The sequence below is a fragment of the Excalfactoria chinensis genome, chromosome 22 (assembly GCF_039878825.1).
Source record: "Excalfactoria chinensis isolate bCotChi1 chromosome 22, bCotChi1.hap2, whole genome shotgun sequence".
Classification (NCBI taxonomy): domain Eukaryota; kingdom Metazoa; phylum Chordata; class Aves; order Galliformes; family Phasianidae; genus Excalfactoria; species Excalfactoria chinensis.
The window spans coordinates 1,795,531-1,819,015 of record NC_092846.1 but is presented as its reverse complement, the minus strand read 5'-3'; the positions used below and the strand labels follow the sequence as shown (position 1 = coordinate 1,819,015).

The 23,485-nt window shown below is 58.4% G+C and overlaps 2 protein-coding genes across 2 annotated transcripts; one reads left to right on the top strand and one right to left on the bottom strand.

Annotated features, from left to right (window-relative positions):
• Nucleotides 1-2,702: 2,702 nt before the first annotated feature.
• TENT5B (terminal nucleotidyltransferase 5B) lies at nt 2,703-8,557 on the top strand. The gene is made up of 2 exons (XM_072355686.1): nt 2,703-3,040; nt 5,419-8,557. The coding sequence occupies exons 1-2, from the start codon at nt 2,891-2,893 to the stop codon at nt 6,436-6,438; spliced, it is 1,170 nt and encodes a 389-aa protein (XP_072211787.1). The 5' UTR covers nt 2,703-2,890; the 3' UTR covers nt 6,439-8,557.
• A 12,289-nt stretch (nt 8,558-20,846) lies between these two features.
• On the bottom strand, nt 20,847-23,066 carry TRNP1 (TMF1 regulated nuclear protein 1). Its single transcript, XM_072355458.1, has one exon. It carries the CDS (start codon nt 22,971-22,973, stop codon nt 22,434-22,436), a length of 540 nt encoding a protein of 179 aa, XP_072211559.1. The 5' UTR covers nt 22,974-23,066; the 3' UTR covers nt 20,847-22,433.
• Between the last annotated feature and the right edge of the window lie 419 nt (nt 23,067-23,485).

Genomic DNA, 23,485 nt, shown 5'->3' with positions numbered 1-23,485 from the left:
CCGGGGCTGCTTGGGGCTGCAGGGCTGTGTGACATGCATGACATGCAGCCCGGGGAGGTGACAGTGCCATTCCCCAGCTCTGTGTCACCTGTGCTAATAACACCCTGTGCTCTCGCACTGCCTTTCATCTCAGGCCCTCGGTGGTGGCCCTTGGTGGCTCACAGCACCTCCCTGGGGTGGCATCATGGCCGTCATCCATCAGTGTTATTTCCGGAAGCCAAAGGGGCTGCAGGAGCCACACGGGGACCCCCGCATGGGGAGGGGGTCAGCCTTACCTTGGCTGGTGTGGGGACACCCTCCGTGGTGGTGTCACTCAGGTGTCACTCAGCCAAGGGCTGGGAGCAATGGCTACAGCTCATAGGTGGGATAAGGCCTTCCTCCTCATCATCCTCCCCTCCTCGTCATCCTCACCTTGTCCTCCTCATCCTCCCCACCTCATCCTCCCCATCCTCCCCTTCTCCTCATCCTTACCTTCTCTTCCTCCTCCTCACCTCTTCCTCCCCATCCTCTCTTCTTCCTCTTCCTCACCTCCTCCTCCTCCTCATCATCTCATCCTCCCCATCCTCACCTTGCCCTTTTCATCCTCACTGCCTCATCCTCCTCATCCTCACCTCATCCTCCTTTCCTTCACCTTCTTTTCCTCCTCATCATCATTGTGTGGATGGACTGGCTGATCCTGTGGGTCTTTTCCAACCTTGGTGATTCCACGATCCTCAATTCATCCTCCTCATCCTTACCTTGTCTTCCTCCTCCTCACCTCTTCCTCCTCATCCTCACCACCTCCTCATCCTCACCTCATCCTCACCTTGTCCTCCTCATCCTCACCACCTCATCCACCTCCTCCTCACCTCTTCCTCCTCATCCTCACCTCATCCTCATCGTCACCTTGTCCTCATCCTCACCACCTCATCCTCCCCATCCTCACCTCCTCTTCCTCATCCTCACCTCATCCTCACCCTCACCTTTCCCTCCCCATCCTCCCAGCTCACTCCCCCCCCAGCTACACACCATGGAGCTGCAGGGTTCCAGCAGTGCCACCACTGCACAAATGGTGCAAGCAGGAGGCGGCCGGGAGCCGTGTTTGCTGAAGGAGGTTGCAGACACAGCTGGGATCCACCTCCTAAATCCACAGCAGGCGTGTGCATGGGGACGGCGGGCACAGCGTGGGGATGGTGACCTGCAGGTGAGCACCTGGAGACAGCTGGACGTGGGATATAGGGGAGGGAAGGGATGCGCTCCTGATTTCCTTTGAAGGGCTTGGACTCGTCCAGCAGCCTCTTAGGAAACTCCTCGTGATCAAACTCTTCTGCTGGTGCCACCAAAAGGGGGTTTTGCAACAGCAACGTGTGCAGAGTTCCATGGAAAAGCCCTTTCACTCCCTGCACCCCACACCCCACACCTGCATGGGGGCCTCACAGTGCTCCTGCCCTGGGGTTCACCCAACACACCCAGCTCAACCCAATGTCCCCCCCCAGCAGCTGTGGGCACCCATTGGGCTGTTATGGGGCGCACTCTGAGCCCAGTCCTGGCTGCCCCACAAGTTGAACATCTGTCCTTTCTTTCACTTCCTCTTGTAGCTTTCCAAGGAAGCACCCAACACACGCGTGGCACCCGGGCTGGGTCCTGCTTTGGTGACACCCTGCTGGCACCAGCCCCGTGTGCACACACACAACAGGCCGCAGCAGCAGCAGAGATGGCCCACAATGGGAGAGCAGGGTGCTGAGGGGGGGAGGGGATTTGAGGGAGACCCCAGGGCTGGGGAACCACTGAGGACTGGGACATGCTGTGGGGTTCAGCAGCATCACCCGACCTGCTGGGCTCCATGATGGGATACCAATGGGGCATCAGGTTGGTTATCAATTGGGTATCTCTGGCTTATGGAATATCAATGGGGCATCAATGGGATGTCAAGCAGGTATCAGTGTGACACCAGTAGGGTATCAATGGGGCATCAATGGGATGTCAAACAGGTATCAGTGTGACACCAGTAGGGTATCAATGGGGCATCAATGGGATGTCAAACAGGTATCAATGTGACACCAGTAGGGTATCAATGGGGCATCAATGGGATGCGGGTGAGATGTGAAAGGGATGTTAATGGAGCATCAGTTTGGAATCGATTGGAAAGCCAGGGTTGCCAATGGACCATCAAAAGGGCATCAATGGAGCATCAAAGGAGTGTCAATGGGATACCAATAGGGCGCTAAGGGGCATCAATTCAGTGTCAATGGGATGCCAATAGGGCGCTAAGGGGCATCAATTCAGTGTCAATGGAGCATCAACAGATGTCAATAGGAGGTCAATGGAGTATCAACAGAGTATCAATGGGACACGAGGGGTGTCCATGAGCCATCAGCGGGACGTCACTGCGGTATCCGAGCTATCCCGGCCGGGTGTCCCCACAGCCGCCAATTCCGGTTGCGGTCCCTTTAAGGCGCCGGGATCCCTCCACGCCGTACGCCGTGCCGGGGGGCGGGGCAAGCCGTCGTAGCCCCGCCCCCTCTCCCCTTCACCCCGCCTCTTTCCCTTTCTCTTGCTCCTATTGGCTCTCCGTCTAGCCTCGACCTTCCCCTTCCACCAATCAGAGCGCAGGAGGTGCAGCGAGACCCGGCAGCGATTGGCAGCAGTGCCGGGCCAATGGGGGGGGCGCGACGGGACGCCTATATAAGAGCGCGGTGGGGGCGCGGGCGAGCGCAGTGCTGAGCGCAGCCGGCGGCGGGCGGGAGCTGAGCGGCGCGGAAGGTTCCCTGCAGCGCCCCCCGGGGTCCGCCTCCGCCCGCTGCTCCCCCCGCTCGGCACCGGCTTCGTCGTTTCCTTTTCCCCTTTATTTCCCCCCTTTTTCCTTCTCCCGACCCGGATATTTCCGGGTAGTGAAGCTGCCGGCGGGGCGATGCTGGAGGCTGCGGGCGGTTCGGAGCGGTTCAGCGTGCTGACATGGGAGCAGCTGCAGCGGCTGGATCAGATCCTGGGGGAGACCGTCCCCATCCACGGCAGGGGGAACTTCCCCACGTTGTCCGTGCGGCCCAGAACCATCGTGCAGGTGAGAGCCGGTACCGGGTTGGGAATAGGAGGATCCCCGTATTGCGATACAGCAGGTTCGGTTCGGTTCTGTCCCCTCCCGTGTCAGCTCGGTGTGATACCGGGACTCGTTGTTGGTTTCGAAGCCGTCGTAACCGAACCAATAACCTGGTTGTAGGTTAAACTGACAGCGGTGCGTTCGAATAAGAGCTGCTGCTGCATTATTCATGTTTGGGGAGGTAACCTTCATTCCTCGGTAATGACTCATCAAATGGAACATCGGGCATGTTTGGCTTCTAATTACAAAGGACATTCGTTAAGCCGAACCCCGGCCGGCTCAGCACGGAGCTCAGATGGGGACCCCCCCTTTATCCCCTCCCCCCCCCCCCGGGGTGCCCCTCCGTGCTGCTGTGCTGCTTTCCTTCTATTCCCGTTGTCTTTGGGTTCTGGAGCTGCTCTAGTGTTGCTGCTCTAGGGTTGGAGTATAGCATCCCCCTCTATGTCCATACGGGATGCTGCCCGAGCTCCTTCCCGCAGTGTTTGGGGCTGAGTAATCCCTCGGAGTAACCCGAAAGGCACTCGTTGATGGTGGGGAGCAGCAGGTATGGGCTTGGGGTAGGGCTGCCTGTCAGAGCCAATTAACCCAAACCACAGTGGAGGTGAGGCACGGCTTTGGGAAGCAGGTCAGCAGCTGTGTAACCCTTCAGATATCTGCCCCTATGGGGAAAAGCACATTCCTGCCCCCGATGGAGCTTCCTTGTGGGGGAGGGGGGGTCTGCTTTGGGCTCAGAGTGGGGTTGTGCCCCCCTCAATGCTCAGCTATGGGGCTGGAGCTCTGTAGCCCCCGAGCTGGGTGTAGGATCGAGCAGCCCGTCCTTGGGTTGTGTCTGGGAAGTTAAACTGGGACGAGCCCCTCTCCCAGCTCTGTGGTCTGTATCTCACCTCACATTGAGCCCCACTGAGCTGCATTGCTGGGAGCTCAGCGACCATCACTTACAGCAGCCCATGGGGAGCTCATGTGGGTTCAGCTCTTTGTAGGTAAACCCCTCCTGGATCTGAGGAGTCAGTTCCTCCTTTAGAGGACAAACGTGTTCATGTGCTGGTGGGGACTTGGGACTTCCGACGGCGAGTGGCTCCTGGTTTAACTGTTGCCCAGCATGTGACCATTGCCGTGGGGCTGGCATGGAGCCCGGGCACCTCTCCAGCCCGAGCAGCAGTTCCTAATGTCAGAGAGCAGTGGGGAAATGCCAGCAGTGCAGCTGCATCAGGACAGCGAGCAGCCTCCCGGGGTTTGGGATGGAACAAGTTGTGGGGCGGTTGTAGGAGCCTTTTTTCATAACGTATCTCCCTGCAAGGGCAGCTCAGGGTCGGTGCAGCTCAGGGTCAGTGCAGCTCGTTATCTCACTGTGCTCCTGCACCCCCCTGTGCTGCTTCCTAACCACAGGACGGAGCTGCGGGCTGTCCCTGGCAGGATGGGGTGCCTTGCTGTGGGGTGGCTGCTTTATCTATACCCTAAAGTTGGGCTCTTCCAAGCTGGCTGCTCACTTCCAGCACCAGGCGGAGGTTTGCAGGGCTCTGTAATTGCAGGAAGGAGAAATGAAAGGGATGGAGGAGGGTGAGGTTTGCATCTTCCTTCAGCAGCTCATCCTGATCTCTGAGCCCTGTTCGATGACAGGCCGTGTCCGTGGCAGTTCATTGTATGGTCTTGGGGTGATCCCAGCCTGCTGCCTGTTAAGTAATCAAGCCAATGATTCAGCCTCGTACTCAATGAACAAAGCTGTGCAGGTAGGGGTGGGTGTGCCAGGGCTGAGCATTAACATTGCTGGAGTAACAGCCGTCAGATGAAAGCTGCCTCCTGTGCTTGATAGCACGCCAAGTTCAGCACGAAGCTCTGACACACTGGAAATTGTTAGGATACACTTACTAGTTAGGACACGAACCTGCGTACACCTGGCCAGGGAGCATACACCTTCTGGCATCTCGATTTGCCTCTAATTAATCTTGACAGGTAAAAGGGGGGGGGATGGTTGGAATGAGAGCAGCAGGGATGGCAGCCACTCTGTGTCCACAGCCCTTGGGGATGGAGCAGAGCTTGATGCCCAGGAGCAGCTGGGATGGCAGGGAGGGGAAGGAAGGGCGCACAGCATTGCAGGGAGGGGAAGGAAGGGCGCACAGCATTGCAGGGAGACCCTCTGATGTGAGGGAGCAGTGCATGAGACCCACCCCAGCTGCTGGCACAGCTCTGGATGCCTCCCAAAGCGACCTATTTCTGCTGGGTTAGCTCTTTATTTTGCTTTCTTGCACTGGGGTGACCCATATAAGCAACGGGGAGCGGATCCCGGTGCTGGGCTGTCTTGGGGATGGGTGCTCGCTGCTCATCTCCTCTCTTTTATCCCTCAGGTCGTCCGCAGTCGGCTGGAGAAGAAGGGGATCGTGGTGCACAACGTGAGGCTGAACGGCTCGGCTGCCAGCCACGTGCTGCACCAGGACAGCGGGCTGGGCTACAAAGACCTCGACCTCATCTTCGGGGTGGATCTGAAGAGCGAAGATGTCTTCCAGCAGGTGAAGGACGTGGTGATGGATTGTCTCCTCGACTTCCTCCCCGAGGGGGTCAACAAAGACAAGATCACCCCCGTGACCCTGAAGGAGGCCTACGTGCAGAAGCTGGTCAAGGTGTGCAACGAGACGGACCGCTGGAGCCTCATCTCCTTATCCAACAACAGCGGGAAGAACGTGGAGCTCAAGTTCGTGGACTCTCTGAGGAGGCAGTTTGAGTTCAGCGTGGATTCCTTCCAGATCATCCTGGATTCCCTTCTGCTCTTTGGGGAGTGCTCGGAGAACCCCATGGCTGAGAACTTCCACCCCACGGTCACCGGGGAGAGCATGTATGGGGACTTTGAGGAGGCCATGGAGCACCTGCGGAACAGGGTCATCGCCACCCGCAACCCGGAGGAGATCAGAGGCGGGGGGCTCCTGAAGTACTGCAACCTCCTGGTGAGGGGCTTCAAACCCAAATCCGAGGTGGATATGAAGGCTCTGCAGCGCTACATGTGCTCCAGGTTTTTCATAGACTTCTCAGACATCGGCGAGCAGCAGAGGAAGCTGGAATGTTACCTGCAGAGCCACTTCGTGGGCATGGAGGACAAACGGTATGACTATCTGATGACCCTCCACAGGGTGGTCAATGAGAGCACGGTCTGCCTTATGGGACACGAGAGGAGGCAGACCCTGAACCTCATTGCCACGCTGGCCGTGAGGGTCCTGGCTGAGCAGAACATCCTCCCCACTGTCACAAACGTCACCTGCTACTACCAGCCGGCCCCCTACGTCAGCGAGATCAACATCAACTACTACGTGACCCACGTGCAGCCCTTCCTGCCCTGCAACCAGTCCTATCCAACGTGGCTGCCCTGTAACTGAGCCGGGATGAACTTCAGGGGCTGCCCCTCCAGGTGTTCTGTCATTGGGGGGGGGGGGGTGCCAGGACTGCAACTAAAGGAAACTTCACTCTTTTTTTTCCCCCCCCCCACCCAAGCCTGTGTTGCTGCTGGGGGTGTTCAGAGCCCGGCCTGCACACTGTGATGGGATGTGCAGTGCTGTGGGAGCTCGGATGGGAAGGTGTATTGTAGGCAATGGGGGGGGGGGTTGGGGAAGGTGGGGGGGTTGGGTGGGCTGTGAGGGGAGATTGTAGAGTTCCGGTGAGGTAGATCTGCACTGCCCTGAGATGGATCTGAATCTTTGTTTTCCTTGTTTTTTTTAGTGCAGGGGGTGTTGGGCTGTGTGCAGACTTGTGGTTTCTGATGAGAGAAGCCAGAGTGGCGAATTCCTGTGAACGGACCAAAGAATCCTGTTTAAGTGCCTGTAAACAATATAAACACAACTGTACTGTAAACCTGAGCTAGAGAGATAGAGAGAGATTTATGGCAGGGGTCGACATCCTGAGAGCTCCGAGTGGGGATGTCCTGCGTGGAAAGTGTTTCTGTTGTATGGTGGGGTTTGGGGGGAGGGGATGGGGGAGGGGGGTCGTGAGATCATTTCTAGTAGCCTCGTTGGAGGAGGGAGAGTGGGATTGCAGCCATGTATTGCCGGGGTTCTGGCTTGGATTGACTGCGTGTAAATGCCTGAATTGGGGGGGGTTGATGCTGAAGGGGGGGGTACATGGGTTGACTGAAGCTCTCCATCCTGCAGAGCCATAAGGTTGGATTTGTCTTAGTGGGAGCCCCAGGCTGTGCAGGGTGCTGTGGTTTGTTTTTTTCTAGGGGAATGGGAAACGCTGCTTTTCTTGGCACGCGGCGTCACGGTGGGGGCTCTGTGGGAAGAGCAGGGCTTGTCCTTGGAGCACAACGTGCTCAGGAGCAGGTTATCTATCTCCTGGTGGGGGCTGCGTCCTTGCAGGGGGGATGCACGGCCCTCTCCCAGCACCCTGATCCTCCTCCACTTTGGGGCAGGTCCTGTTCAGCAGCAGCCGCCGTGATCCCAGCGGTGTGAGCCATTGGAACTCATCCTCTAGCTGGAAGCTGAGCTGGTTCCGTATGAGGGCTGGTTGGTGTTAGGAGAAATCCCGTCTTCCAAACAAACCCCATCTTGTCTCGAGGGCTGCGGGGTGGCTCTGTTGGGTGTGCAGAGCCTTTCCCTGAGCTGCCCCTTCTCACCGAGCATCATCTCAGGCCATCAGTGCGTGGATGGGGCGGTGGGAAGGCAGCTGGCTGCTCCCTCTGAGCCTAACAGTATCTCTACTAACCCGTTTGCGTCCCTGCGATGACTGTACCAGGCGGGCAGACCTGCTCAATAAAGTCTGAAGACTTGCATTGTGTGTAGCCAGATTGCTGCCTTCTCTGGGTTGCAGGGGCGATGCGGGGTGGGGATGCCATGGGGGCTTTTGCACTTAACACCAACTAACCCAAGTTTCCCATCGGTGCAGCTTTGCTTCCTGCGCAGTAAATCCCATGCAGGAAGCACTGATTGGTACCACAGCAGCTCTGGGTGTCACTGTGGCTTTCCCACGGGGCAGCTTTGCTTTCATGGGCACAGCTCACCAGCAGCCTGCAAACTGCTTGGTGCTCTGCTCCATGCAAAGCTGCTCCAAGGGCGGCTTTGAGATCCTGATCACCATCTCCCATTTCAAGCTCCACGCAGTGCGCTCTGCTTCTCTCCATCCTTACAGCCTCTTTACTCTACCCACAGAAACAGAGATGCACTAAACTGAGATTTACCCCCCCCCTTCTCCCTATTACAGATGTGATTCCCTACGGCCGACGGCTCGACTTAACGTTGAGGTTGCACTTTTGGTTTGTGGCGTGCGCGTGGTGGGACTCTTCTGAATGGGATTGAATCTGAGTTTTTTCTAGACCTTGCAGTGATTTCTGTGCTGCCTCCTATGAGGGGGGGCTTCGGGAAGATTCCAGTAGCTTGAATGGCACTTGATTTTTTGTTTTAAGTGGTTGTTGTTATATTTTTTTTCCTACACCTGTATCACCTGTCATGCGATGGGCTTGACATAGACTCACTAGATTCTTTAGAATCTGTTCAAAAAAGAAAAATAAATACAGTGTATTCAAATCTGCTGGGTTGGCTTATTTCCTCGTCTGTCGGGGCTGGGGGGTGGTTCTGCTGCTGTCCTTATTGGGAAGGACCAGAACAGATCGGTGCTTTGGGATCCTGGTTCTGCTTTTATTCCCCCCCTTTCCTGCTCTGGGCTGCTCTGTCCCAAAGCACCGGCTGCATGTAGCTGGGAGCTTTCTCTTTGTAATGCTGTCCCATGAGTGTCCTGGTTCATTGGTCACCATCTGGGGTCCTGTGGGATGGTGCTGGGTGACCCTCCCTGCTGCCTTCCCATGAGTAGCACCCCTTGCTTGTGGTCACCAACACCACGTTGCTTCTCTGATGTCTTTAAGGCAGCACCCCCAGCAAGGTGCTTCCCCTTGGGATGGGAGGGCTGGGAAGCTGGAGGGGGGGGGACCTTATTCTCTAGCAAAGCCCTGTGCCCAGCTGGTTTCTCAGTGGCGGCTGGGAGCTGGGTGTGAGCTCCTCGGAGCCTGGCTGCCCTCCAGCCGGAGCTGCAGTTTCATTTCCCCTTGCAGAGCTACAGGCAGTTCTGGTTCCACCGCCACAATCGAGCTGACAACATGCCAGTCCTTGTTTGGGACAGACTCACTGGCTCTGCTTCTCCAAACTCTGGCAGTCGTGGGGCTGTGAGCTTCCCTCTGACATCAGCCCTGGGCTGGAACAGGGATCATCCCCAGCAGCCACTCAGGTGGGATGGGATGGGATGGGATGGGATGGGATGGGATGGGATGGGATGGGATGGGATGGGATGGGATGGTGGCTCCTTGCTGGTGCTGAGCTGCCTTCCCCGAGCATCTGCTGGGCCTGTAAATATCTGCCAGGTCTGTGGGCTGCTGCAGTGAGCCTGGGCATGGCAGCAAAAGCCCTGACAGCACCGGCTGTCATTGTTGGGGTGGATCAGGAGACACAAAAGGACGCGGGTGGAAAGTACTAGCTGTGAGCAGAAAGGAAATGTTTACCAACCCGGATTCGCAGCTCTCTTTTGTTAACTGTCCAATAAAACCACATCCATCTTTATCTATTTATTTGCCCCTTGCAGCCTGTATCTGTCTTTTCTTGCTTTGGGTGGGGGGTGATGGTGCAGCGGGGTTGGACTGATGTGTGCTGGGTGCCCCCCTTGAGCTGGGGGTTGGCTGCATGCTGCTTCCCTTCCCACAAATGGGAGCTCATAGTGGTTTGGCTGCTGGGGTTCCCTGCTCTGTTGCATGGCTCAGGGCTCTCCTCCTGCTTTTGCACCCTGGCTGTGATGCTCTCAGTGACTGACGTGGTCAGGGGAGGGAGAGCTTGCTGACATCTGCATTCAGATCTGCACGGCGGTGAATTAGGATTGCACAGGTTGGAAGGGAGCTCACGGATCACCAGGTCCCAACCGCTGTGCTGCAAGCAGGGCTGCCAACCCAGGCCTGCAACTGGTGCTGCTATCAGGCAGCTCGGGCCCCCGGGCACAGCACAGTGCTCAGCCTCAGCCCTTTTCCTGGAAGCAGGTCTGGCCAAGCCCCGGGCTTGGAGGAACGGGAGGAATTTGTCTCAGGTTTCCAGAGTGCAAGAAGCATCTTGCTGCCACCTTTCAGCTGTCCTTAATCTGCTCTGCTCTGAGCACCATCCCTGTGCCTGCTGGCGGCTGGGTTAGGGTTGAGGCTGGGGTGGGGATGGGATGGATTTGGGCTGAGTTTGGGCTGGGTTGGGGATGAGTTTGGGTTGAATCTGGGCTGGGTTTGGGCTGGGCTGGGGCTGGGAAGGGGCTGGGTTGGGGATGGGCTGGGGATGGATTTGGGTTGAGTTTGGGCTGGGTTGGGGATGGGCTGGGGATGGATTGGGGCTGAGTTTGGGCTGGGTTCAGGCTGGGTTTGGGATGGATTGGGGCTGAGTTTGGGCTGGGTTCAGGCTGGGTTTGGGCTGGGTTTGAGCAGCAGTTCGTCCATCTCCAGGATTTCGGAGCTCCTGCATGCCCTCGGGCAGCGCGGGTGTTAACTGTGCTATTTGAGCTCATGCCGGCCGAGAGAACAGCCTGTCTGTGCGGCTCCTCTTTCCATTTATAGCTGTGTTTAGGCGATCCAGCACACGGACCCTCGCGCTCTGACGCCTGGTGCCAAGCACGAGACAAATGCTTCATTGATACGTGCATACCGGGAGGGCAGCGGGGCCGGGACGGCGCTGAGCGGGGTGGCACGGGCTGGGGCCGGGTGGGCTGAGCCCGGAGTAGCGCCCATGAGCAGGGAGGAACTCGCAGCACGCAGCTCGTGCTGCTCTGCTGAGCCCTGCTGTCTCACCTGCCGGTCCTGAGTGCGGTCTGAAGGGTCACAGATGGGGTTTCTGAGCACCTCAGATCACGGCAAACTGCTCCGAATTGGGAATGGAGGCGTCCCCTTTTCTCACTGATACCAGCTCAGCTCCCCACGTGCACCCACAGACCCACCATCCTCAGTAGAACCACAGAATATCCCAAGTTAGAAAGAACCCGTATGGATCTCTGAGTCCAACTCCTGGCAATAAGAAAGGGTTTTGTGCTTGGAAAGCCTGGTGCATCCTCAGGAGGCGCTGAAGGTTTGCTGGGTGGTGCCCAGCAGAGCAGAGTGCCTTTAGATGGGTGCGTGACTAAAGTGCTGAGCCCGGTGATGCACAGGGGCAGATGACACCCGTCACAAAGCACAGCGTGCCCTCTCACCCTTTTCTCACATCCCTTTTCCAGCATCGGGACCCCAAAGGGCCGCCCTCACCTCCCCTTCCTGCCCAGAGAGCGGCGTTTCCCTTTGCTTTGTGGATGGGACGTCTCCCCGATGAGGACAGCTTTGCCCACCCATCCAGGCTGGCTGATCCTTGCCCCCTGCTGCCACCATGGCAATGTTTACCCTGCTTATCTCACTGCTCCCAAACCCCTACTCCGACAGGAGCGGTGTCACCCTGCCTTCCCTGTGCCATCAGCACGCAGCGCTCCCCACGGCATCGGTGTGCCCTACATTTCAGCCTGGTGTTTTAATGAGGGGTGGCTGCATCACACCCCGACGGCCCTCCTGCCTCTCCCCGCAGCACGATTACAGCCAGCATCCCTCCCCTCCTGTGCAATTACAGCTCCATCCTGCCTAAATCCGCATGGCCGCGCCGTGACTCACCTAACGACAGCTCCACTAATGAATCCTGGGTGCATTCCTTCCAGGCTGGACGTGATGTTAACGTGCCATTTAGTAACCAGCCACCCTTTTTTCTTCGTCAGCAACAGCGAGTCGAGCCAGTTTCTTCCCCTGCCCCTCCTGTGCCACGGCAGGACGGGTGGCTGCAACCTGTCCCTGTCAGCACCCAGGGCGTCATTCCCTTTTGTGGAGGGGTTTCCCCACTGCTGCAATCTGCATCTGCATTGGGGAAGGAGAATTGCCCACGTGTGTGTGTCAGGTAAGCTGAAATGGAGCCTTGTGTCAGGTAAGCTGAAATAGAGCCTTGATTGGGGTGGCTGAGGAGGCAGGAGGGATGCAGTTGTGGAGGGGAGGACACAGAGCCTGGAGCTGCCTAATGCTGCAGCATGGGGCTGTGGGGTTTTCCTTCTGTTTGATTGCTGCATGAGGGTTTCTCCTTCACAGAGCCATCAGCAGGTGCTCCCAGATCCCGAAAGCAGCAGTGGAGGAGATGGTGATGGAGACAGTGCAGCCACGGGGCTGTGCTTCAGCATCGCATGCACTGAGTGCACCTGGAGCAGGACTGGGATCCCAGCACAACACCCCCAGTGGTTTCCAGCCACATCTGCCTGCACAAGGCACTGTGTTGGGCTCCCACAGCATGCCCAGCCACTGCAAATCCCCAACCCCAAACAGCCCTGAGCTTCACCAGACCACAGCTTGAGGAGGCTCCTTGTTGTGCCCTGCCCCACTTGGGGGTCAGCAATGCCCTATGGGCAGCTGCCTGGTGGGGCTGGGGGGAGCTGGAGCTGTCCTGGGGATGTGGTGTGTGTGTGCCCAGAGGATGGGGCAGATGGATGGGGCAGACGGATGCTCTGAGAGGGATGCTCGGGGGCAGCAGGGAGGCAGGATGGGGTGACAACAAGACAAATGTTTTGTGTGTCTCTCCCACGTGGAGCAGAGCCTGGACTCAGCCTGGAGCCACTCCAGCTCGATGAGCAGCGTGTCCTGCAGCTTCGTCCAGGGCTGTTTCCAGGGAGCACTTGGCTGTGGGACAGGACGGCACTGAGAGCATTGCTGTGGGTTTCCCCTCGCTGCTGGGGTCTCTCCCTGTGCTCTCCCCTTGATTCCTGCCCAGGTGTGCAGGCCACATTACAGAGCCTTCAGGAAGGATTAAGGAGTCCGTTCCGCTGTGTGATTTCTGCATGACAACTTCCAGCTGCTCTCTTGGTGACTGGGAGGGTATTCAGCAGCCTAGAGCATTAAAGGATGCTCTGAACTGTGGCTGTCACCTCTGGGCTGTCCGAGACATTGGCCTAGATGGCCGTAATTCAAGACAAAATGGGGAGCCTGGGGGGAGCCTGGGGTGCTACCAGGTACAGCCTGAGTGCCAGCATGAAGTTTGGGTGTTGGGAAGGGATGCAGAGCTCACGGCCCTTTTCCCTCCTGCCTGATCCTGCCAGCCCCAGCAGCTCTATGAGCACAAATGTGCCATGATGCCTCATCCCCTGAGCCCAGGGCTGGGCCATCCATCAGGCTGCAAGGCCGGGGGATGCCACCATCTCACCATGGTCCCAGTGTTGGGGACTTGTTAGCCAGCCTGGGGACAGCTGGGACACAACACCCTCCCAAACAGGTCTGTGCAGTTCCAGGAGTCCCCACGCCGTGTGTCACCCTTTGGGAAGACACTCATTGTGGAGCCGGGCGCTTTGTGATACCCATCTGCTCCTCTCCAGCAGATATGGCTCCAGGAGGCTGCGGTGCTGGAGCTGTGTGCTGGTGCCATGTGCTGGAGCCACGTGCCAGCCAGCGTGCACAGTGCTGCGGCACCAACCCTGCTGCAGTATGGACAGGTGAGATAAGGAGCTGTGCGTGCACCCTGTGCTCCAGCACCTCCCACTGCACCCAGGCTGGGGGTGATCGGCCTCTCCTGCATCCAGGCTTTGGGACACAGCAGCGGGTGGGCTGCATCCCTGTAGGGTGTTCGTACAGGTTCTGCTCCGTGCCCTGAAGCAGAGCTCAGAGCTTTGCAAGGCTTTCAAAGGACACCAGGAAAACCCCAAACCTGGAAAGCAGCAGCGATAAGGGGCCGGTGGGGCGGGGAAGGAGTGGCCACGGCCGTGCACTGTTTGCTCTGGGCTCACCGGCCCCAGCTGGAGCAGAGTGTGACAGCAGGTAATAAATGCAGCTGGCCATGCCCTGTTCTTCGAGTATTTCAAGATTACTGCAACCTTTGTGTCCCGGCTGCTTTCTCCCAGCACGGGCTGTGGGTGCAGTGCAGATTACAGCCATGCGGCGTTTGTTATGTGCGTAACTCCGGGGTTATCAGAAGAGCCTAAGAAGAGGGAGAGGGAGCATTACAACAGCTTGGGTTTGTAATGCAATTATAAGGCTCAGCGAGTGCAATACTGCACCCATTGCATTGGGCTAAGGGACCCCGTGATGTTGTTAATTGGAAGAAGGGGGGGGTTGTGCATTGAGCCCCATTTCAGCCCCCCCAGCAACACACACAGTGTTTGGGGGCTCACAGTGCCCATGGGGTGGGGGGAGCAGAACTGCCCCAAACCTCAGCAGGGATCGTTCCATCCTCTGCCCTGCGCTGCAGATCAAACCCCCGCTGACCTGCGGGGCTGACAAAGGGACAATGGTCCCTGGGCTTTGTTTAATGTCCCTGGGGCTGGCAAAGGACGTTCCCAGCTGCTCACCTCCCTTTGTTCCCATGTTGACCATGGTAGCACCGAGCTGTGGTGCCCCAGGGTTTGTGCCCACGGCTCCATATCCACACAGCCAGGCCTTGTCGGTGGGATGAAAGCCACTGACGTGGGCAGCTCTGGAAGGTTTCTGGTGCTTTTTAGGGTCGTGTCTGTGGAAGGGGGTCTGTTCTTCAGGTTATCACCCCCCACCCGATGCAGAAGGTGAGATGGTGGGAGCAGATGAGGGGCTGCCCTGAATGGATGCAGCAGGGTCTAGCTGGATGTGTCCCACCGTGTGGGCACTGGGACAGAGGAATCACTGCATCCCCCAAAAGCTCCCACCCTTTTCCCATATAGGAAAAGCCCACACCATGCTGGTTCCAGGGTGGGTTTATCAGCACTGCTGCCTTTTGGTCATGGGAGTAATGCAGGGGAGCAGCGTGCCGGGTGCCAGGGAAAGCAGTTTACTTTGCCTATCAGGAGGGAGAGGGCAGAAAGCAGCAGGAAGATAAATGCAGCCCAGGTGGCTCTGGCAGTGCTGGCATCAGGAGAAGTTTCCATAGGGGTTGGTGGCACTGGGTGACACTGCTTCACCCCACCCACACGTCCCCTGGCTCTCCTTACCTGCATCCCTTGGATGTGAGGAAACCCCACCAGCCTGGCCTGAAACCCACCCCAGGGGGCTGCCTATCCCCCTGCCAGCACTGGGCACAGCCTGACCTAGGAAGGTGGTGCTGCACTGCTGGCCACAGCTCTGCCCCTCAGATTCACTCCGTATGGGGCTGCTCCTGTAGGGATGTGGGTCCATGACTCCGTGTGCTTAAAGCCATGGCCATCCATCCCTGCAGTGTCCTGGTCCTTCTCCCACAGCACTGACAGCAGTTCCCACAGGAGATGTGGGTTAGGATCCCAGTTCTGTGTTAGGAATAAGCTCTTTGGGGATGCATCACCCCACAGCACAGCTTTACCCAGCTAAACCCAAGAGACAAATCAACATTATGTCATTTCTTTTATGAGGTCTCACTAAAACAACCCAGAAGGACAAAGCAAAGCCCCAAATCACAACCTATAATCAGATCCCATGGAGTCACACCAACAGATCACCCCTCCATCCATCCATCCATTCATCCATTCCTCCCTCCACCTCTGCATCCATCCATCCATCCATCCATCCATCCATCCATCCATCCATCCATCCATCCATCCATCCATCCATCCATCCATCCATCCATCAATCCATCCATCAATCCATCCATCCATCCATCCATCCATCCATCCATCCATCCATCCATCCATCCATCCATCATCCATCCTTCCATCCTTCCATCCATCCCTCCATCCATCCATCCATCCATCATCCATCCATCCATCCATCCATCCATCCATCCATCCATCCATCCATCCATCCATCATCCATCCATCATCCATCCATCCATCCATCCATCCATCATCCATCCATCATCCATCCATCCATCCATCCATCATCCATCCATCCATCCTTCCCATCCATCCCTCCCTCCCTCCCTCCCTCCCTCCCTCCCTCCCTCCATCCCTTCATCTCTCCATCTATCCCTCCATCCCTTCCTCCTCCATCCCTCCATCCCCCCACGTGTATTTCTCTTGGCAGGGCTGGCAGCCACAGTCAGGAATGTTTCCCTCTGCTGAGTGAAAGTGGAGGCAGGAATTGCTGGAATAGCGACAGGCTGAGTAACAGCACTAACTTTATTCTCTGAAACAAAGGGCAGTGTCCCAGACGCTGAGGGCTGTTCCAGCTCCCGGCGGCCGGCAGCACAGAGGCCAGGGCTGGGGAGTGCAATAAGCTGAGGCTGGCAGCATCCCTGCAGCCCCAAAGTTCCAGCCTCAAAACCACCCCCCTCCCACTGGTGAGTCCTTCCCTTGCTGCAAGGGGAGCTGAAAGTGTGTTGTAAAGGAGGAGAGTTGAAAAAAGCAGCCCCAAAAGGTGGGATTTCCCTCTAGGATCATAGGACAGTCCTCTGCAGGAATCCCTGGATTTTGGAGGGTTCCCCATAGGGTGCTGCTGTGTGATGGCCCTGAGCAAGCAGGGTGCAGCAGGAGGGGATCTGGGTTCCCACCACCCCAATCTCTCCCTTTCCCAGGGCTTCCTGGATCTGGGGGTTCTTTGGTGGTGGCTGAGGAGTGGAGGGTGAGGAGAAGGCAAAGGAGGAAGATGAGGAAGACAGTGAGGAAGAGGAGAAGGAGGAAGAAGAGGCAGAAGGTTTTCTCGGGGGGAACTCTGTGAAAGGGCAGATAACAGCAGGACAAGGGGAAATGGTCTGAAGTTGAAGGAGGGAAGATTTAAGTTGGATGACAGGGGAAGTTCTTTACTATGAGAGAGGTGAGGTGCAGGAACAGCTGCCCACAGAGGCTGTGGATGCCCAGGTTGGATGGGGCCCTGTGCAGCCTGGGCTGGTATTCAATGGGGAGGTTGGTGGCCCTGCCTGTGGTGGGGGGCTGGAGCTTCGTGGTCCTTGAGGTTCCTTCCAACCCAGCTTGTTCTGTGATTCTGTGGAGCTCTTCAATGGCACAGAGGTTTTAGCATCTCCTTGTCCCACTCCCAGCAAAGTCCTGGACCCTCAGAGAGCAAACAAGGGCACGAGGCCGGACCTGGGCTGGTTTCCTTAACCATGTGGTTCTGCATGTGAGTGGGATCCCTCCTCACTGCCCGGTGCTAGCAGCTGGGGACGGCCTTGGCTGTGGGGCTCAGGGCAAGGCAGCTCTTTCCAAAGCAAATATTTGAGCAGCACAACAACACGTGGGAAAGAGCAGGAGCATTCATTCCCCCCCCCCCCACCTCATTGCACAGCAGCGGCTCCGGGGAGCTGGACCCTGCCCGGGGGGGTTCAGCCATGCCCTGACCTGTGCTGGGCTGAGCTGCTTGCAAACCTTGCAAACCTCGTTCTGCTCCGTGGGTTTGCACAAAGAGGTTTTAATGTTAAAGGGGCATCGCTCTTGGCTGGCGCTGGGCAGCAGCAGGGCAGGCGGTGTGGGGAGGAATGGAGCCACAGCAATGCTGTCCGTGCCCCAAATCCACCCCCAAACCCATCTGTGTGTGAGGAGCACCGTGCTGAGCTCAGCAAAGGGCATCACTCATCACCTGTCCTCACTGCTGGCCGTTTTGGCTGTGAAACTGCTGTGCCACACAGCCAATCCCAGCCCACCCCTGCACGTACAACACAAAGCAACACAGGTCTCCACTGCTCCCTGCCATGGCTGCACCCAGAGCTGCTCCCTGTCACTCATTTCTCCTGCTGCACGTGCACAGATGGGCTTCACTGCTCTGTTCCTCTTTGCTCTCATCCTATTGGCCTCGACATCCCTCCCTCTCAGCATCGTTTTGTTTTGCTGCAAGGAGCACAACTGCTGGACACCCCAAAGCCCTCCAGGGTGGGAGCGAGAAGGGCAGCAGTGCTGGGAATGGCACAGTCCTCACCTGCACCAATGGATTTCTTGGAAGCCAGGCTGGAGGTGGGAGTTGCACCCACGGGAAAGGTGAAGGCTGATTCACAGCTACCAGCCCTGGCACGCCGGGCACCCAGCAGCACTGCTGCCATCTGCTCGTGCCCACGTCACCTTTGGCAGGGCACAGAGAGCCGGGGGTCAGCACAGAGATGGTGTCAGCAACTGCTCAGCAACCCCATTCTGCCTCCTCCTCCTCCTCCTGCTGCTCTCCAGGTGTCATAGGTTAACCATGGATTCGGTGTCCCCAGTACCACGTCCCCACCGCGTCCTATGGGGCCCTGCAGGGAGGCTCGTGCGAGCCAGGGCTTCCCCAGGGCTTCTCCATAACGGGAGCTGCTCCCTCCTGCTCCTCTCCATAAGAGGAGAGGCGGACGGGAGCACTGAGCTCAGCTTGGCTTCCCCCATGGATTCCTTTCCTGCCCGTCACTGACAGATATAGTGCCCACGTCAGCACCACCGCGACAGCCGGGTCTCGGTGCCCGGGGTGCCATGGGGTGCAGGTTCTCCTTGCCATCATCCCTCACCCCCCTTCTTGCTTTGAGGCAGCAGGGGATGAGCTCTCAGGCATCGAACAAGTGCAGTGAGTGCAGTGCTGCCCTTCACCTCTCTGCCTGGTGCCTGTTGGTAGCACGGCAATGCTGCTGGGTTCCCCCCGGGCTGCTGCAGTACTGCTGGGACAGCTCGAGCCTGCAGTGCTGCTTCAGGCATCACATCTGCCAAAGTTTGGGGCTTTTCCTCCTCAAATCCCAGAGCTGGGATTACAACCCAGGTGTTACGATGCTGTTTGGGTGCCACCATCCCACATGGCATATACAAAGACCGGGATGTGCCAAACCCCAGAGCACTGCCTCGCTGCTCCCCTCTGCCTCTGCAGAGCCCCGCTCCCTTTGTGCTTTGGGGCTGACATCCTCGCAGGTCACTGCAGCAGGGAAGGCAGCGCCCAGGGGAGCCATGAGAGCCGCCAGCAAGAGTCAGTGCTTTGGGCAATGAATCACTTTAAAACCCTTTAATGAAGGGTGATCAGGTTACAGGTCTCCCGTCAGGTCGGGTTGCTGTGCAGACAGCCCTCCTCCATAAGGCCCAGCAGCTGTGGGCTTTAACATATACATATATAGGGTGCATGGGAACCCGTTCCCACCACTGCCAGTCCCATGGGGACAGTGGGCAGAGCGCAGCCCCTCGGTGCACCCTGCCCTTTGAGGCCACGTGCTGCACACATGGCTGAGTTATTTTGGGGTCTTTTCACAGCAGGGGGCACTTCCCACAAGGTGCGGGTGCTGGGATGCTCTGAATCACTCCCCATTAAGGTCACATCTGATGGAGATGGAGATGGGGGCCAGGACCTTGCCCAGAACCTGTGGGAGTCGGGTGGGAGCTGTCTGAACACCAGCAAAGCACAGCATGGATGCATCCCACTGCTTCCCAATGGAGCAGGCAGAACCTGCAAGAGCTGATCCCATCAGTCCCACAAGGTGCCTCCAAGCATGGGAGGAAGGCGGCTGGGAATTGGCCTAGGGGCTGCTTGCAGCAGGAATGGGTTCCTGAGACCTGGAAACCTGCAAGGGGACAGCATGGATGGGGGACAGCATGGGTGGGGAACAGCATGGGTGGGGGGGACAGCATGGATGGGGGGGACAGCATGGGTGGGGGACAGCATGGATGGGGGACAGCATGGGTGGGGGACAGCATGGATGGGGGGGACAGCATGGATGGGGGGGATAGCATGGGTGGGGGACAGCATGGGTGGGGGGGGCAGGGATGTCCCAAATGGCCTCAGGAAGCAGCAGCTTTGCCCAGCGGATGAGGTGGCTGCAGACCCCATGGTGACCTCGAGTCTGGGGGTCTCAGACTCTCAGTTGTGGGTTGGGGGCAGCAATGAGGCTCTAAAAATGGGGTTTACTGATATTTCTCTGTGTGTCCATACAGAGGGCTGAAGCACGGAGGTGCGGCTGCCAATGGGAGGGGTGAGAGATGGAACTTTTCATGGGCTCAAGAAGAGCCCGAAGCACCACAAGGTGCCACCTCCGTCCCCTACCAAGGGGTAGGTAGCCAGGTACCCAGGTAGCAGGTAGCAGGTAGCAGGTAGCAGGTAGCAGGTAGCAGGTAGTAGGTACCACTTCTGGGCCTGGATGACAGAAAAAAGAGGCTGAGAACCCACTGTGGTGTCCCAAACAACCCCCCAAATCCTGTGGGCTGGACTCAGGTGCTCCCAGGGGTCAGTTGGGGATGGAGGGGGCAATTCCCACCTGTTTGGGTTGACTGGGGTTAACTGGGGCTAATCGGTTTTTAAGGGAGTCCAAGATGGAGGGCAGGGAGATGGGGGCGTGCTGGGAGGAAAGAGGCACTAATACAGGTGGGGACTCCGGGGGGGCACCTTGAACCACCTCACATCCCACCTCCCCCTCCTTTCAGCCCCCCCATGTCTTAGCAGCCCCCCTCCCCCATCAGCCCCATACCTCAACCCCCTGTGTCACACCCCCATATCAGCCCCATATCAGCCCCATATCAGCCCCACATCTCCCCCCACAGCCCTCCCCCAGCCCCACACCGAGCTCCGTCGGGCTGCAGTGCCCTCTGCTGTCGCCGCTCCGCAGCGTTACCCTCAGCCCCCACGCGTGTCCCCTCCCACGGCGCAGCCTGAGCCCGACCCAAAGGGATTCCGAAGGGAAAGCAGAGCTGAGCATCCCGCGGCGTTGGCCATAAAAAGGGAAACAGATGGAACGATCAAAGACGCTGCAGGAACAGAGCACGGCGGGGCTGGGATTGTACTGAGACCGAAAGGGCTCTGTATGATTTTATTCTTACCGACTGAATGGATTATTATTATTATTATTATCACCATCATCTCCTTTCTAAGGTCTCTCTGTGCCATTCCTGCTCTAATCAGGTCAAAAGCTGATTTGGAAATAATCACCAGAGAGTGTTTGTGTGTGTGGGAGGGGGGGGAACTGACCAGGAGAATTAAGCCCAAGCTGTGCGTTTCATACTATTAATTGAAAGCCTGGCAGAGATAACGCGTCCTTTCTCCGGGCTGAGCCCCATAAGCTGCTCCAGCAGCAGCTCTGTGGGGTGTGCAGGATTAGGGCTGAGGGAGGGCAGGGAGCATCCAGGGGGATGCAAACAGAGCAGCACAAGCACAGGAACCCGTCTGATATATGGGTTGATTGCAAGGTGTTGTTGGGGCTCGTTTGCTCATCCCTGCTCTGACCACAGCAAGACACGGCAAGGAACGAGTGCATTATATCAAAGTTTACTTCTGCATCGCCCCGCCAGGCAGGGACAGCACAGCACCTGCAGAGCAAAGCGCACACAACAGACCCGCTGTGTCACAGGAAGGTACATTCATGAGTCAGTGAGATCTCCCCCCTCCCCCCCAAAAAAAAAACAGAGGAGGTTTTTTGTTCTTTAAATTATAAAATCATCATCGAAAAAGCGACGCCAAAGCCGAGCTGTGATCTGCCGGCAGGAGGAAAGCTGCAGCAGGAGGAAGCGCGGTGCGGTGAAGCGGGAGCCCGGGTTGCAGCCGGCAGCGATTCCAGCTGGATGGGGACGGAACTGCTGCGCCCCAACCCTCCATCCCAAGGCCGGCTCAGGGCTGGGGGCTGCAGGGGGGGGGGGTGTTCCTATAGAAGCCTCCTGCTCGGTCCTGAGCTCATCTCCGAGCCTCCCCAGAGCTCTCAAGGACGCACTCCGCTGCAGGGTGACATTGGGACGCCTGAAGGATGCTTGTTCTCAACGCGTCCCCACGCTTCCAGTTCTGAGCATTGTCCGCCTGATGGCGACCGGAGCGGTCCCAGGCATCCCGCTGAGCCCCGCAGGATCCATATAGGCTCAGCAGTAAGGACCGCTTCTCTTTGCTCCCAGCCCTCCCAGGACGCACAGTCCGAAACCCAGCCTGGGGTTGGTGGCTGTGGGGTGGCCCCCAGCCCCTTCATGGGGCCGCACTCAGGCTGAATGTCAGCACTCATGTCCCGATGTGAGGTTCAGGTTCCCCTTCATTGCCCCCAGACCCTGTGATCCTCCAGGGAAACCCCCAGCCCTGCAGGATCCCCCGACCCCACAGAGCTTCCCAGACCTGCTGGGTCCCCCCATCACACACTCAAGGACCAAAAGCCTGCTGTGTCCTTCAAGCATCCCAAACCCCACAGAGCCCCTCAGGGACCACTTCACCCTCATTCTTCAGGGCACCCCAAGGTTCCAGACCCTGCTAAGTACCCTGGATTGCCCCAATCCCACTGAGCCCCTTAAGGAACTCCAAGCATCCCAGCCCCCTCCCCATTAAGCCACCCCTAAGGACTCCAGACCCTGCTGGATTTCCCCACCCACTCTATGGGCTCCCCCCGACCCCACAAGGTCTCCCCATCAGAGCAAGCCTTGCTGGACCCCAAAAGCCACAGAATCCCCCTAACATCCCCCCAACACACAGCACCCCAACCCATCGGGCACACTCACGGTCCCCAGACCCCGCTGGGTCCCCCTATACCACGCAGACCCCCCAAACCCACAGCGTTCCCACGAAACCCTCAGCACCCCAAAACTCCCCCCACCCAACCTCCCACCTCCCCTCTTTCTAAGCAGGGCTGCGCGGGGCAGCGGGCAGCCTCCTGCTGGGGGTGTGCACGGAGGAACGCCGCGCTCTCCCAGCCGCCCAGGGCACGCAGCTTCGGAGCGCTCGGGCCGCAGCCAGCAGAGCCCCGGGCCGGGGGCGAGGGCGGCGGCGAAGCCCCTTCTGCAGACGTTGCCCTTGTGCGGCCAGCGCCAGCTGAGCCTGTGCCACGCTGCTCCCCAACCGGCTCAGCGCCTCGGCTCGGGCGGCCAGGCGCAGCTCGGCGTGTCGCAGAGCGCAGTGCACCTGCACCACGCGGCCCTCCAGCTCCGCCGCAGCTCTCCGCCGGCACTCCGCAGCCACCAGGCGCCGCCGCGCCGCCGCCAGCTCCAGCGAGCCGCTGCCTCCCCCTCCTCCTCCTCCTCCTCCTCCTCCCGATGCTGCCGCTCGTCCTGCCGCTGCTGCTGCCGCTCCTCCGTCCGCCGCCGTGCCGGTGCTGCTGCCGGAGCGCTCCGGTTGCTGCTCGCCTGCCGGGGCCGGGGATGCCGCGTCCGCTGTCGCCATGGGGAGGGGACGGGAGGAGGGAGCGCTGCGGTGCGGGTATAGCGGCGGGGCGGGGTGATGCTGCACCGAGCGGCCCCCGGAGGCGGCACCGACAGCGGGGAGGGATGGGGCGGTGCCGGCGTCGGGGTGGGAAGGGGATGGGGGGGGTATTGGGGAGTAATGGGAGGGATAGTGGGGGTACTGGGAGGGGATGGATGCGATATTGGGGGTATTCGGAGGTGTTGGTGGGATACTGGAAGGTACTGGGAGGGGTTGGATGGGATACTGGGGTACTGTGAGGGGATATTGGGGAGCAGTGGGAGGGACTGGGTGGGAAGGTACTGGGAGGGGCTGAATGAGATACTGGAAGGGGATGGGGGACACTGAGGGGGTAGTAGGAGGTGATGGATGGGATACTGGGAGAGGATGAGTGGGACACTGAGAGGGGGACTAGGAAGGGATGAGTGGGATACTGGGGAGTAGTGGGAGAGTATGGGTGGGGTACTGGGAAGAGATGAATGGGATACTGGGAG

Coding starts and splice junctions, on each gene's coding strand:
- TENT5B (XM_072355686.1), top strand. CDS start 2,891: ATGCTGGAGGCTGCGGGCGGTTCGGAGCGGTTCAGCGTGCTGACATGG. Junction 3,041..5,418: donor GGCCCAGAACCATCGTGCAG/GTGAGAGCCGGT, acceptor TTTATCCCTCAG/GTCGTCCGCAGTCGGCTGGA.
- TRNP1 (XM_072355458.1), bottom strand. CDS start 22,973: ATGGCGACAGCGGACGCGGCATCCCCGGCCCCGGCAGGCGAGCAGCAA.